The sequence below is a fragment of the Carcharodon carcharias genome, chromosome 13 (genome assembly GCF_017639515.1).
Source record: "Carcharodon carcharias isolate sCarCar2 chromosome 13, sCarCar2.pri, whole genome shotgun sequence".
Lineage (NCBI taxonomy): Eukaryota > Metazoa > Chordata > Chondrichthyes > Lamniformes > Lamnidae > Carcharodon > Carcharodon carcharias.
The window spans coordinates 59,032,577-59,046,178 of NC_054479.1; the positions used below are offsets into that span (position 1 = coordinate 59,032,577).

The window sequence follows — 13,602 nt, forward strand, 5'->3', positions numbered from 1 at the left end:
GGAGAGGTGGAGCGCCCAATCACCTGCTGTAACTCTGGCAGAAACTACTGATAAACCAAGGAAAAAGGGTTTCCTCTGACCTTCCCCTGAAGTCACAGTGGCTGATTGGGAAATTGCCTGCATCACACCTGTGAGCTATTCAATCTTGGGGGCAGTCATGTCCAGCCCACATGAACACATGCTTCTTACTAGTGAGAGTCAAAGGGCTGTGATCAGGAACTAGGACCCTTGACTAATCTGTTTCCATACCATCCACCACTTGCTTTGCTAATAAGGTGCCCACAGCATGAGAGTGCTGAAAATCAGCTCACTAAGCACAGGGCAGATGATCAGTCCCACGGTACAAGGGGCCCTTGGAAGATAAAAGGCCGTTAATCGTGAGCCTTCAAGCTTCAAACTGCACGGCCAAATATCTGGACTATTGCCCAGAAACCCTGTTTGCTTAACGTTCCGTTGCAGTTCTGACAAGATTTAATTAAAATGAAACCTATGGTTATCTAGCACTCTTGCAAAAACACAAATCAAAGAAGGTGTAATATTGTGAAATCTAGGCTTCAAACACGGGTTGGTGTTTACAGATCAAATAGATAGATGTTAGCAGAACTCAGCAAGTGGCAGGATTATCAGCTGAATGTTAGATTTTGAACTGGGCTGCATGTTTAATTGTTGGCCTGGCTCAGAAAATCCATAGTAACTTTGGACTTGAGAATTCAATGCTATCATCACAAATCAACAGTCCATGCAGGCGTACTGTCACTTGCTGCAGGAGACGCTGAGGTAAATATTTGCCAAACCATTAATTTGATGCATCAGTGACTTGGAACAACTGTTTAATTAAACCAGGTTTAGAACTCTGTAAACAACCATTTGCAAAAATGAAAGTCTAACAGTCCTCTACAGTCAGGTGAGTGAGCCATTCACCTGTCTGATCAGGAAGTTGAACACCAGAATTCTGCTGAGAGTCAGTGATGGGCTTAAAGCTATATTGCCCCGAATCTCAAATTGATTATCAGTTTTCACCTTATATACATATTCTCATAGGAAAAAGCATAACCATGGGCCAAAATCCTGGAACTTCCTCCCTAACAGCACTGTGGATGCACCGACAACATATGGACTGCAGCAGTTCAAGAAGGCAGCTCAGCACCACCTTCTCAAGGGCATTTAGGAATGTGTACTAAATGCTGGCCTAGCCAGCAACGCCCACATCCCATAAAAACCCAGAAAATTTGCATTTGACCTGTCTGGTCCCAAAAATTGACCCCATTCAATCACCACCCCTTTTCCCTTAATTTTATTTCTAAGCTGGGATAAGCTATGATTTGGAGGTGATGGTGTTCCTGTGTGCCCTTTGTCCTTCCAGGTGGGTGGAGGCCCCAGATATGGAAGATGCTACTGAAGATTTGATCAATTGCTGCTGTGCGTTATCTAGATGGTGCACACTGCAGGCATAAGCACATGCTGCAAGACCTAAATAACATACAGGCTTCAGCTGATAATTGGCAAGTAACATTCATGCCACCCATGCCAGGCAATGACTGTCTCCAGCAAGAAACAGTCTAACTATCTCCCATGACATTCAATCGCTTCCCTATATTTAAATCCAACCCAACCCCTCTCCCATCCTCTTTAACCCCATTTCCCCCAGTCCAGTCAACATCCTGGAGGCTGCTATTGGTGGTGAAGGGAGTGAATGTATTAAGGTGGTATGGGGTGCCAACAAGCAGGCTGTTTTGTCTTGGATGGTGTCAAGCTTCTTGAGTGTTGTGGGAGGTACACTCATCCAGGCAAGTGGAGGGTCTTCCAACACATTCCTGGCTTGTGCCTTGTGGACAGTGGACAGGCTTTGGAGAGTCGGGAGATGAGTTACTTGCCGCAGGATTCCCAGCCTATGACCTGCTTTACGACCTAAGGCATTTATGCAGCTGTAGTTGAGTTCTGGCCAAAAGCAGCCACCAGGATGTTGGCTGGAATGGAATTGGGGGGTTGTGGGGGAGAGGCATGGGCTTGGATTTGAAAATAGGGAAGCCATTGAATGTCACAGGAGGTAGTTACACTGTTTCTTGCTGGAGACAGTTATTATTGGCACTTGGGTGTCATGAATGTTACCTGCCAGTTATCATTTGAAGCCTGTATGTGGGCCTTCCCTATTACCTGCTGAACTTGTGTGTTAGCTTTTTTGGATTCATGCACAAGGACTCCCAAATCCCATTCTGCTGCAGCCTTCTGCAGTCTTTCTCTATTGAAATGATATTCAGCTTCATTATCTGAGTAATTGTGAGTGGAACTTAATGTAATGCAATCAGCATCTACTCCAGTTCTGATTTTATGATGGGGAGATGGTCAGCAGCTGAAATTAGTTAGGCCTGGTCACATGCACAGAAGACCATTGTCAACATGGACCATCATTGCCTCAAACAGTTCCTGTAAGTTTATTAGGCGATGCCTTCCTCCTATAAATCTGTGCTGATTGCCTCTTACCACACCGTTAAGCCTTTTAAAATTGAAAATGACAGGTGAATGATTCACCTCCTGACTCCCCAAAGCCTGTCCACCATCTAAAAGGCACAAGTCAGGAGTGTAGTGGAATACTCTCCACTTGCCTGGATGAGTGCAGCTCCAACAACATTCAAGAAGCTCGACACCATCCATAAGATCATAAGACGGAGGAGCAGAAGTAGGCCATTCAGCCCATCGAGTCTGCTCTGCCATTCAACGAGATCATAGCTGATCTGATAATCCTCAACTCCACTTTTCTGACTTTACCCATAACTCTTGATTGCTTTACTGATTAAAAATCTGTCTATCTCAGCCTTGATTATACTTAACGACCCAACCTCTACAGCCCTCTGTGGTAAAGAATTCCACAGATTGTCTACCCTCTGAAAGAAGAAATTCCTCCTCATCTCTGTTTAAATGGGTGCCCCTTACTCTGAGATCATGCCCTCTGGCCCTAGACACTTCTACAAAGGGAAACAACCTCTCAGCATCTACCCTGTCAAGCCCCCTAAGAATCTTATATGTTTCAATAAGGTCGCCTCTCATTCTTCTAAACTCCAACGAATACAGGCCCAACCTACTCAACCTCTCCTCATAAGAAAATCCCTCCTTGCCCGGGATCAACCTGGTGAACCTTCTCTGGACTGCCTCCAATGCCAGTATATCTTTCCTTAAATAAGGGGAACAAAATTGTTCACAGTACTCTAGGTGTGGTCTAACTAGTGTCTTGTATAGTTTTAGCAAGACTTCCCTATTTTTATTCTCCATTCCCTTTGAAATAAAGGCCCACATTTCATTTGCCTTCCCTATTACCTGCTGAACTTGTGTGTTAGCTTTTTTGGATTCATGCACAAGGACTCCCAAATCCCATTCTGCTGCAGCCTTCTGCAGTCTTTCTCTATTTAAATAATATTCAGCTCCTCTATTCTTCCTGCCAAAGTGCATAACCTCACATTTTCCCACATTATATTCCATCTGCCAAGTTTTTGCTCACTCACTTAACCTGTCTTTATCTCTCTGTAGACTCTTTGTGTCATCCTCACCACTTGCCCTCCCACCTATTTTTGTGTCATCCGCAAATTTGGCGATAATACATTTGCTTCACGCATCTAAGTCATTAATATATATTGTCAATAATTGAGGCCCCAGCACTAAACCCTGAGGCACTCCACTAGTTACAGGTTGCCATCCTGAAAATGCCCCCCTTATCCCAACTCTCTGCCTTCTAATAGTTAGCCAATCCTCTATCCTTGCTAATATACTTCCTCCAACACCATGGGCTCTTATCTTATTAAGTAACCTTATGTGCAGTACCTTATCAAATGCCTTTTGGAAATCCAAATATATTACATCTACTGGTTCCTCTTTATCCCTCCTGCTTGTTACCTCCTCAAAGAATCCTAATAAATTTGTTAGGCATGATTTCCCCTTCATGAAGGCATGCTGATTCTGCTTGATTAGGTTATGTATTTCTAAATGCTCTGCTATTACATCCTTTATTATAGACCCCAACATTTTCCTAATGACAGATGTTAAGTTAACTGGCCTATAGTTACCTGATTTTTGTCTCTCTCTCCATTTTTGAATAAGGGTGTTACATTGGCCATTCTCCAATTCTCTGGGACTTTTCCAGAATCTAAGGATTCTTGGAAGATGACTAACAGTGCATCCACTATCTCTGTAGCTACTTCCTTTAAAATCCTAGGACGCAACCCATCAGATCCAGGACAAAGCAGCCCGCTTGATTGTTAATCCATCCGCCACCTTAAACATCCACTCCTCCACCATTTGCACACAGAGGCAGCGGTGTGTATCATATAAAAGATGCCCTGCAGCAACTCACCAAGGCTTCTTTGACAGCACCTCCCAAGCCTAAAATCTCTACTGCCTAAAAGGATAAGGGCATCAGTCACATGGGAACATTGCCTCCTGCAAGTTCCCCTCCAAACCACTTGCCATTCTGGCTTGGAACTATTTCACCATTCCTTCGCTGTTGCTGGGTCAAAATCCTGGAACTCCCTTCCTGACGGCACTCTGGGCACTCTGGATGTATACACCACATGGACTGTAGCGGTTCAGGGAAGCAGCTCACCACCACCTTCTGAAGGGCAATTATGGACTGGCAGTAAATGCTGGCCTTGCCAAAAGTGCCCACATCCAGTGAATGAAGAAATAAAAATTAAAAGGAAAGTGGAAATAACTTAATTAACTTAATGTTTATCTTTCAGAAAGGTCCACTTGGGGGAAAGGAATAGGTTCGCAATCCAATTACTTTGATGGAATTGCATGCAATACAATTGTGATATCAATGAATATTTAAATCAGTGAGGAGGTGTACATGTTAAACTTAATGGAGTGTTGCAAGGTCAATGCTTGAACCTGTGTTATTTTTTATCTAAATAAATGACCTGGTCACATAAGCCAATTATAAGCTTCTGAACTTTGCAGCCTATACTGAAATAGGCAGTGTAGAATGAACAAAGGATACTGTTGAAAGTATTGCTGAAGGTTTTAGATCTGTGCTGCCATTGGTCAGACAAAGGCCAAGTTAAATTTAATACTAGCAAATACCAGATATTAGATGAAATGTAATGGAATTTGTGATGGATAATGGAATAGAATTAGCACAGGAAGACTTTGAAAGGGAGTGACCGTGAACTCATGATGGGGAAGTGATGGCATAGTGGTATTGTTGCTGGACTAGTGATCCAGAGACCCAGCGTAATGCTCTGGGGATCGGGGTTCAAATCCTGCCATGACAGATGGTGCAATTTGAATTAAGTAAAAATCTGGAACTAAAAGTCTAACAATAACCATGGAATGATTGTTGTAAAAACCTATCTGGTTCACTAATGCCCTTTAGGGAAGGAAATCTGCCTGGCCTCCATGTGATTCCAGATCCACACACAGCAATGAAATGGCCTAGCAAACCATTGTAACAAACTGCTACAAGTGACAAAAAAGGAATGAAACTGAACGGACCCTGCAACAACCTAGGCACCAGGGATGACAATGGTAATCTAAGCCCTGTTGACCCTGCAAAGACCTCCTGACTAACAGCTGGGGGCTAGTGCCAAAATTGGGAGAGCTATCTCACAGACTAGTCAAACAGCAGCCTGACATAGTCATCCTCACGGAATCATTCCTTACAGATAATGTCCCAGCCAACACCTTCACCACCCCTGACTATATCCCATCCCAACGAGGGACAAACCCAGCAGAGGTGGTGGCACACTGGTATATAGTTGGGAGGCAGTTTCCCTGGGAGTCCTCAACATCGACTCTGGATCCCATGAAGTCTCATAGCATCAGGTCAAACGTGGGCAAGGAAGCGTCCTGCTGATTACCACGTACCGCCCTCCCTCAGCTGATGAATCAGTACTCCTCCATATTGAAAACCACTTGGAGGAAGCATTGAGGGTGGCAAGGGTGCAGAATATACTCTGGGTGGGGACCAGGAGTGGCTCGGTAGCACCACTTCTGACTGAGCTGGCCAACCCTTAAATGGGTCTGTGACAGGTGGTGAGGGAAAAACATACTTGACTTCATCCTCACCAACCTGCCTGCTGCAGATACATCTGTCCATACACTATCGGTAGGAGTGACAACTGCAGTGTCATTGTAGGGACAAAGTCCCGCCTTCACATTGAGGATATCCTCCATCATGTTGTGTGGCACTATCACCATGCTAAATGGAATAGATTTTGAACAGATCTAACAACTCAAGACTTGGCATCCATGAGGCACTGTGGGCCATCAGCAGCAGCAGAATTATACTCGGACACAATCTGTAACCTCATAGCCCGGCATATCCCCCACTCTGCCATTACCATCAAGCCAGGGGATCAACCCTGGTTTAATGAAGAGTGCAGGAGGGCATGCCAGGAGCAGCACCAGGCATACCTTAAAATGAGGTGTCAACCTGGTGAAGCTGTAACACAGGACCACTTGCATGCCAACCAGCATAAGCAGCAAGTGATAGACAGGGCTATGTGATCCCACAACCAATGGATCAGATCTAAGTTCTGTGGTCCTGCCACATCCAGTCATGAATGGTGGTGGACAATTAAACAACTCACTGGAGGAGGTGACTCCACAAATATCCCCATCCTCAATGATGAAGAAGCCTAGCACATCAGTGCAAAAGATAAGGCTGAAGCATTTGCAACAATCTTCAGCCAGAAGTGCCGAGTGGATGATCCATCTCAGCCTCCTTCGGAGGTCCCCAGCATCACAGATGCCAGGCTTCAGCCAATTCAATTTCCTCCACATGATATCAAGAAACGGCTGAAGGCACTGGATACTGCAAAGGCTATGGGCCCTGACAAAATTCCGGCAATAGTACTGAAGACTTGTGCTCCAGAACTTGCCGCACCCCTAGCCAAGCTGTTCCAATACAGCTACAACACTGGCATCTGTCTGGCTATGTGGAAAATTGCCCAGGTATGTCCTGTACACGAAAAGCAGGACAAATCCAACCCAACCAATTACCGCCCCGTCAATCTACTCTCCATCATCAGTAAAATGATGGAAGGGGTCGTTGACAGTGCTATCAAGCTGCACTTGCTTAGCAATAACCTGCTCACTGATGCTCAATTTGGGTTCCGCCAGGGATACTCAGCTCCTTACCCAATTACAGCCTTGGTTCAAACATGGACAAGAGAGCTGAACTCCAGGGGTGAGATGAGAGTGACTGCCCTTGACATCAAGGCTGCATTTGACAGAGTGTGACATCAAGGAGCCCTAGCAAAACTGGAGTCAATGGGAATCAGAGGAAAACTCTCCACTGGTTGGAGTCAAACCTAGCAAAAAGGAAGATGATTGTGGTTGTTGGAGGTCAGTCATCTCAGGTCCAGGACATCACCGCAGGTGTTCCTCAGGGTAGTGTCCTCGGCCCAACCATCTTCAGCTGCTTCATCAATGACCTTCCTTCCATCATAAGGTCAGAAGTGGGGATGTTCACCGATTGCACAATGTTCAGCACCATTCACGACTCCTCAGATACTGAAGCAGTCCATGCCCAAATGCAGCAAGACCTGGACCATATCCAGGCTTGGGCTGACAAGTGGTAAGTAACATTCGCGCCACACAGGTGTCAGGCATTGACCATCTCCAATAAGAAAGAATCCAACCATCGCCCCTTGATGTTCAATGCCATTACCATTACTGAATCCCCACTCTCAACACCCTGGGGGTTACCATTGACCAGAAACTGAACCGGACTAGCCATATAAATACTGTGGCTACAAGAGCAGGTCAGAGGCTAGGAATTGTGCAATGGGTAACCCACCTTCTGACTCCCCAAAGCCTGTCCACCATCATAAGGCACAAGTCAGGAGTGTGATGGAATACTCCCCACTTTCCTGGATGAGTGCAGCACCCACAACACTCAAGAAGCTTGACACCATCCAGGACAAAGCAGCCTACTTGATTGACAACACATCCACAAACATTCACTCCCTCCACCTCCGATGCACAGTGGCAGCAGTGTGTACCATCTACAAGATGCACTGCAGGAATTCACCAAGGCTTCTTTGACAGCATCTTCCAAACCCACGACCACTACCATCTAGAAGGACAAGGGCAGCAGATAGATGGGAACATCACCACCTAGAAGTTCCCCTCCAAGTCACTCACCATCCTGACTTGGAAATATATCGCCGTTCCTTCACTGTCACTGGGTCAAAATCCTGGAACTCCCTCCCTAACAGCACTGCGGGGGTACCTACACCACATGGACTGCAGCGGTTCAAGAAGGCAACTTACCACCACCTTCTCAAGGGCAGCAAGGGACAGGCACTAAATGCTGGCCCGGCCAGCAACAGCCACACCCCATGAATGAATTTTTTTTTTAAAGTTTGAACTGAAGTTTAGAAGCAATTAAATGAAATGTTGTGAGTGTAAGTTTACAGAGGTCACACAGTAAGTATAAGTTAAAACTATAATGAAGTATATTACTATTGATCTAAATATAAGACAGTTACTAACAAATCCAATACAGAATCCAGGAGAAACTTACCAAAACCATTGGTCATGAACTCACAACCACAAGGAGTAGTTTAGACAAAAAGTATGGATGCATTTAAGTGAAGCTAGGAAAACACGTGAAGGAGGATGGAATAAAAGGCTTTGTTGACCGGGTTAGGTGAAGAGAGATGTGAAGAGGTTTGTGTGGAGCATGAACATTGGCGTAGACTATTTGGGTTGAATGGCCTGTTTCTGTTCTGTAGATTTTATGTAATACACCAATTTAAGTATACCCTTAATCCCGCTTTCAGGGTGCGTTGTGAAACATCTGCAGAATAGACATTTGGCTACAGTTTCTTAGTTTATCCCCATACCTTATTTTCAGGGTTTGTTGGCTACTTACCAATCCTTAGGCATTCCAGCATCTCTAATTAAAGTGACAAACAGATAACCAATTTCTCTAGCTTCCTTGTGTAAAGTCAGAGACAGAGAGAGACTGATACAAGGCAGTCAGAGTGACAGGAATTAGACAGCGAGAGAGAGAGAGAGAAACCATCATCTTATCAACATGGATGCATTAATATTTTAAACGCTTTGATTAAAATCTTGAATGTTGCTTCTGTTCTTTCCCTCCCCTCACTGCTGGAGCATCAACAGTGCGGTTATCAAAATTAATTGCTTCAAATTCAATTTGGCAACCTGTCATTTTAATATTTCAAAACAGAAATACTGTATGTAGGTTACTGTTTTTAATAGAGGTATGTTTTGTGTGAGTATTACTTAATTTAACAACACTCTTCACTGGGTCTCACAGCTTTAAGTCCAATGAGGTGCAATGGAATGTTGTTATTCTATAAGATTTGAACTTTGTGTTTTTTCCAACATTCCTCTTTTCCTTCCCCTCTTATCCTGAATGGGCCTACCTTGGCTGAGGTACAGTTCCACAAACACCAATACTTTGGCACATTCCCCCCACCTCCCCACCGTCACCATCTCTTCACTTATAGACAGTCTGCCCCCACCAGCATTTACCCTTGGGATCTCCCAGGAAGTTCTGGAAGTGGGGCTTTCCTTAATGGCTGATCTATAGCCCGGGGTGTGCCCCCACCTGCGGCTCCAATGCCACTGCTGTAAGGTTCACCCATCCACTCACCGGGGTCTGCCTGCACCCGATGCAGTATAAAAAACATCTGGCTATTGAGGTTGCCTTGATATGAAGGTGCTCTCTTACTTCTCTCCACAGACTCAGCAGTGGCCAACTCTTTCGGTGGTACCACTGAGGTTGCCAAGCTGCTGGTCCACTGATAGGGCCAAGCTCCTGAGCCTCTGATTGGACCAGCACCTCTGAGAGGCAGGCTGCCTTCTTCAATTGGACAGTGGTCCCTACAGTAGTCTCTTAATTGGTCACACCAAAGAAACCCTGTCTGTGTTCCACTGCCTGACCATGTGGGTTTGGGGCCTGCTTTTAGTTCTCGCGCTGGGACTTCCTGGATTTTGGTATAATTCAGCACAGTGTGTCCATTTTGCAGTTGCTATGCAAGCGATACTTACTCCGCATAAAGATTTGCAGAACAGATCTTTCTCACCAAAGTGCTTAAAAGTAATTTGATTGTGGAATGTGACCAGTGGTGAGTGTTATGACATGATTGGATGTGCATATACACTACTGAATGGATTTGAATGGAGATTACCCTTAAACTAAACTTTGACAATTGTTTCAAGAGCAGTATTTAACTTGTGAGCAAACAGATATGGCCCGAAAGAGTCTCTGTAACTACACTATTGAATTGTAATGAAAATGAGAACGAATTAAACGTGAGAGAGTGTCTTACTAGCCTTCGAGGTGCTATTTTTCTGTAAAAGCAACATTCATTCCTTCAGAAATGTTTTTGTTTATGTACTTTTAATTTTCTCCTTTGAGGTGATTCCAATTCTGAAGGTAGCGATTCACACAGGGATATGAATCTATGTACTGAAGCCTTGCACAAGCCCCTAAATTTTATGGATGAACTTAGTCAATGAGTATGGGCAAACTATTGACCCACAAGGCCTGTCATAGCTGAACCCACACCTAGAGACAGAAGAAAATATTCTGAAGGGCAGTCTGTCAAAAGTTACAAGAATAACATGGGACAATTTTCAACTCTCGGTTACCTGTTTCTCACCTGAAAAGTGAGTGAACACCAATTGAAAATTACATGGGGAAGCAACTCACCCATCCCCTCTTTAACACCCAAGGCCCCCCATTACAGCTTTCAGGTGCAGGTGCAGGTGCCATGCAGGCTCTGCCCAGTCTGCCAGGTCTTGAGCAGCCGAACCAGATAGCCTTAAAGGGACGGGCTGGAAGCTGCTTACAATATGGCTTAATAGCTTACTTATTTTTATTTTGGTCGGCAGAGGGAAGAGTTCTGCTTCTGGGTCCCTTACGAATTCCAGCTGACTGCTGGCCTGCACTGATGCGCAATGTGAGTGCAATAGTGTGTTCCAGAATGAACAATGAAACTTTACTGCCCACCAGACTTTCCAGGCCCCTCAAACTCAGTAAATATCAGACTGTTACATTCAGGCTAAAACTAATAGCCTAATGTCTTTACAAGGAGACTCATTACACAAAAACTGAAAACATTGAAAGATATGGTTAAAACTAATACTTTTTTAACAACAAAGATCAAATCAATCCACAGGAATTTACATATTCTTCTGCATGTATTTCTTACATACTCTGATCATGTGCAAGATACAGATTTCTATAACTGTTGTACTGTTCGTACATGAATATGTTTGTGTTCCTCCCACAAAAACTTTGGCTGTCAGCTTAAGATACAACCTAAACTGAACTAAAGATTATAGAATAATATAATGTGCTGTACTCTCACCTGCTCCCCAGGTTCCAAATGAAAAACCACCAATCTATCTACAGTGGTACATTCAGTGCAGAAAATGACTTGATGCTTCACCATTCACATTTTGTTCAAATCCCATCATAACTAGTTTAACCTGATTATTCCTGGATAACCTGCTGATCAGGGGCCTTGTCTGGAGATGATGCGATGTCTCTGTGAATCTGACCCACACTGGTAACCCAGAAAATGAAGAAAGCTTCCACTTTCACTCTAGTTGGTGTTTTTGGAGAGGGGGGTGGGGGTGCGGTGGTGGCAGGCTGGGGGACACTATTAAAACATAAACCACAATACCACATAAAAACAGAGTCATATAGAACTTTAATACAAAATTATTCCTGTTTAAGGCGCTATAGCTCTATGCTAAAATCACACCCACCACCATCTTTGTTCACCTTTGCTCTCTGAACTTGATTTCACATACTTTGTATAGTGTATGATAATGTACAAAGTATTAGCACTCATTGTATCTTTAGCCATAACATTTCCAGCACCCCTATCAGGCTCCTCTGTACCTCCTATTCTCCAGGGTGCTCCAATCTCTGTAGCCTCACCTTACAACTGAATTACCGAAAATCTTAGTATCCAGCCCATATCCGACATCTATGTACATACGTTGACCAGCAGGCCAGTGATCAGGAGTGTGAGCTGTAGCTCATTCCCATTCCCCCCTACCCACATTAGGAACTGCTGTGACAGCTGGAATACTATCTTCATTACAGAGCTTATTACAATGTCTCCTAAATACTTGCACAAAACTCTTCCTTCAGGTGCTACTGCGATCGTATACGCTGGCCTGGTTCCTGACCTGATTATGAAGCTGCACACAGAGCTGGATGAGATTCAGGAGTTGATATTGAAGACTCTGCACTTCTGTTTGCTCGTGGACACTAAGCAGGCCCTGGACGCTGAGGGCATATCAGTGCTGAAGAGCAAGCTCACTCATAGTTCTGCAGCCATGAGGAGTCTAGCTGCAGAAGCTCTCATGAACATCAGGTAAAGTACCAGCTTTCTGCATTGTATACCCAATCAATTAACTGGACATCAGTTAAAATCCTACTCCAAATACCATAAAACAATAGGTGCTAATTTTAACCTAACCTGCCTGGTGAGAAATTTATAGGATTGGATTGGCTGTCCGTTTTCACCCCGTCCAATTTTACTCTCCATTGAAGTCAGTAAAAAGTAAAATAGTGGGGAGGGAATCCAATCCCATCAGCTGCCAGCCAGATAAGGTTGAAACTACAGTGATAGAATTTAGCAGTACAGAAAGAGGCCATTTGGTCCATTGTGTCTATGCCTGGTCTCTGAAGGAACCATCCCATTAGCCGCATTTTTTTCCCTTTTCCTCAATTTTCCTTGGGATCCAAAGCTCTGCCTCCCTCATAACTGCATGCACAACCGTCATCTCTTGATCTAAAATGCTTTAGGCTCTGATTGCAGTTGTTGCTGTTTGTCTCCTCCTCATTCTCTCTTTCGCCTCCCTACAGCTGATTGGTGAAGGTGTCTCTGGAAGCTTCACGTGACTTCATGTGCTTTACTTTTGAAGTTTGTGGTTGAGTTTCTCATTTTGGGGATAATGTCCTGTTCACAAACCATTTTATACTGCTGAAACCAAACATCTTTTTTTCTTCAGTGGTTTTAGCCTTAATGTCTCCTTTCTTGCACTGCAGCGATGCATGTTGAAAAATTCAGCTAAGAACACAACGGCCGGAATTTTATGGCCCTGTCACAGCGGGGACGACATTGTAAAATGTAGATTGTCATTCTGAACTCCATTGACTCCGGCGGGACTGTAAAATCCTGTTGTCATAAAATTCTGCCTAATGCCTCCAGTAATTTCTTCTTCAGTTCTCTGCCCGAAGGCAGGTCTGACCCATAGCGCCACGACCTCCACCATGGTAGGTCAAGGAGGCAGATCCCGAACCCTCCCCAGCCAGAACGGGAATCAAACCCTGTGCTGTTGGCCACCCAGCCAGTTGGAACCCCCAAGGAGTCTAGGTTGCTGTGTAACATACACTGTTACACGCATGTTGTGCTATGGATAGTGATGGTAGGGACACCAATTTTCTTTCCATCTCATGGCTGACGAGGAATCTCTCCCGTTCTTACTACCCACCATTAGCGTATGTTAGAAGAGTTTACAAGTTGATACTCAACCTGTTTGGCCACATTATGAACACACCTTCCTTGGCCATCAAGTCCTGGGGTGGTACTCGAACCCAAAGCTTCTGGC

General features: G+C 44.5%; 1 protein-coding gene across 1 annotated transcript in view; it reads left to right on the forward strand.

Moving 5' to 3' along the window:
• Nucleotides 1–13,602, forward strand: part of rsph14 (radial spoke head 14 homolog) — an 876,175-nt gene that overhangs the window by 831,222 nt on the left and 31,351 nt on the right. Inside the window, exon 4 of the mRNA XM_041203455.1 lies at nucleotides 12,137–12,362. Coding sequence (XP_041059389.1) covers nucleotides 12,137–12,362 — 226 coding nt within the window. The remainder of the gene's footprint in view (nucleotides 1–12,136; nucleotides 12,363–13,602) is intronic.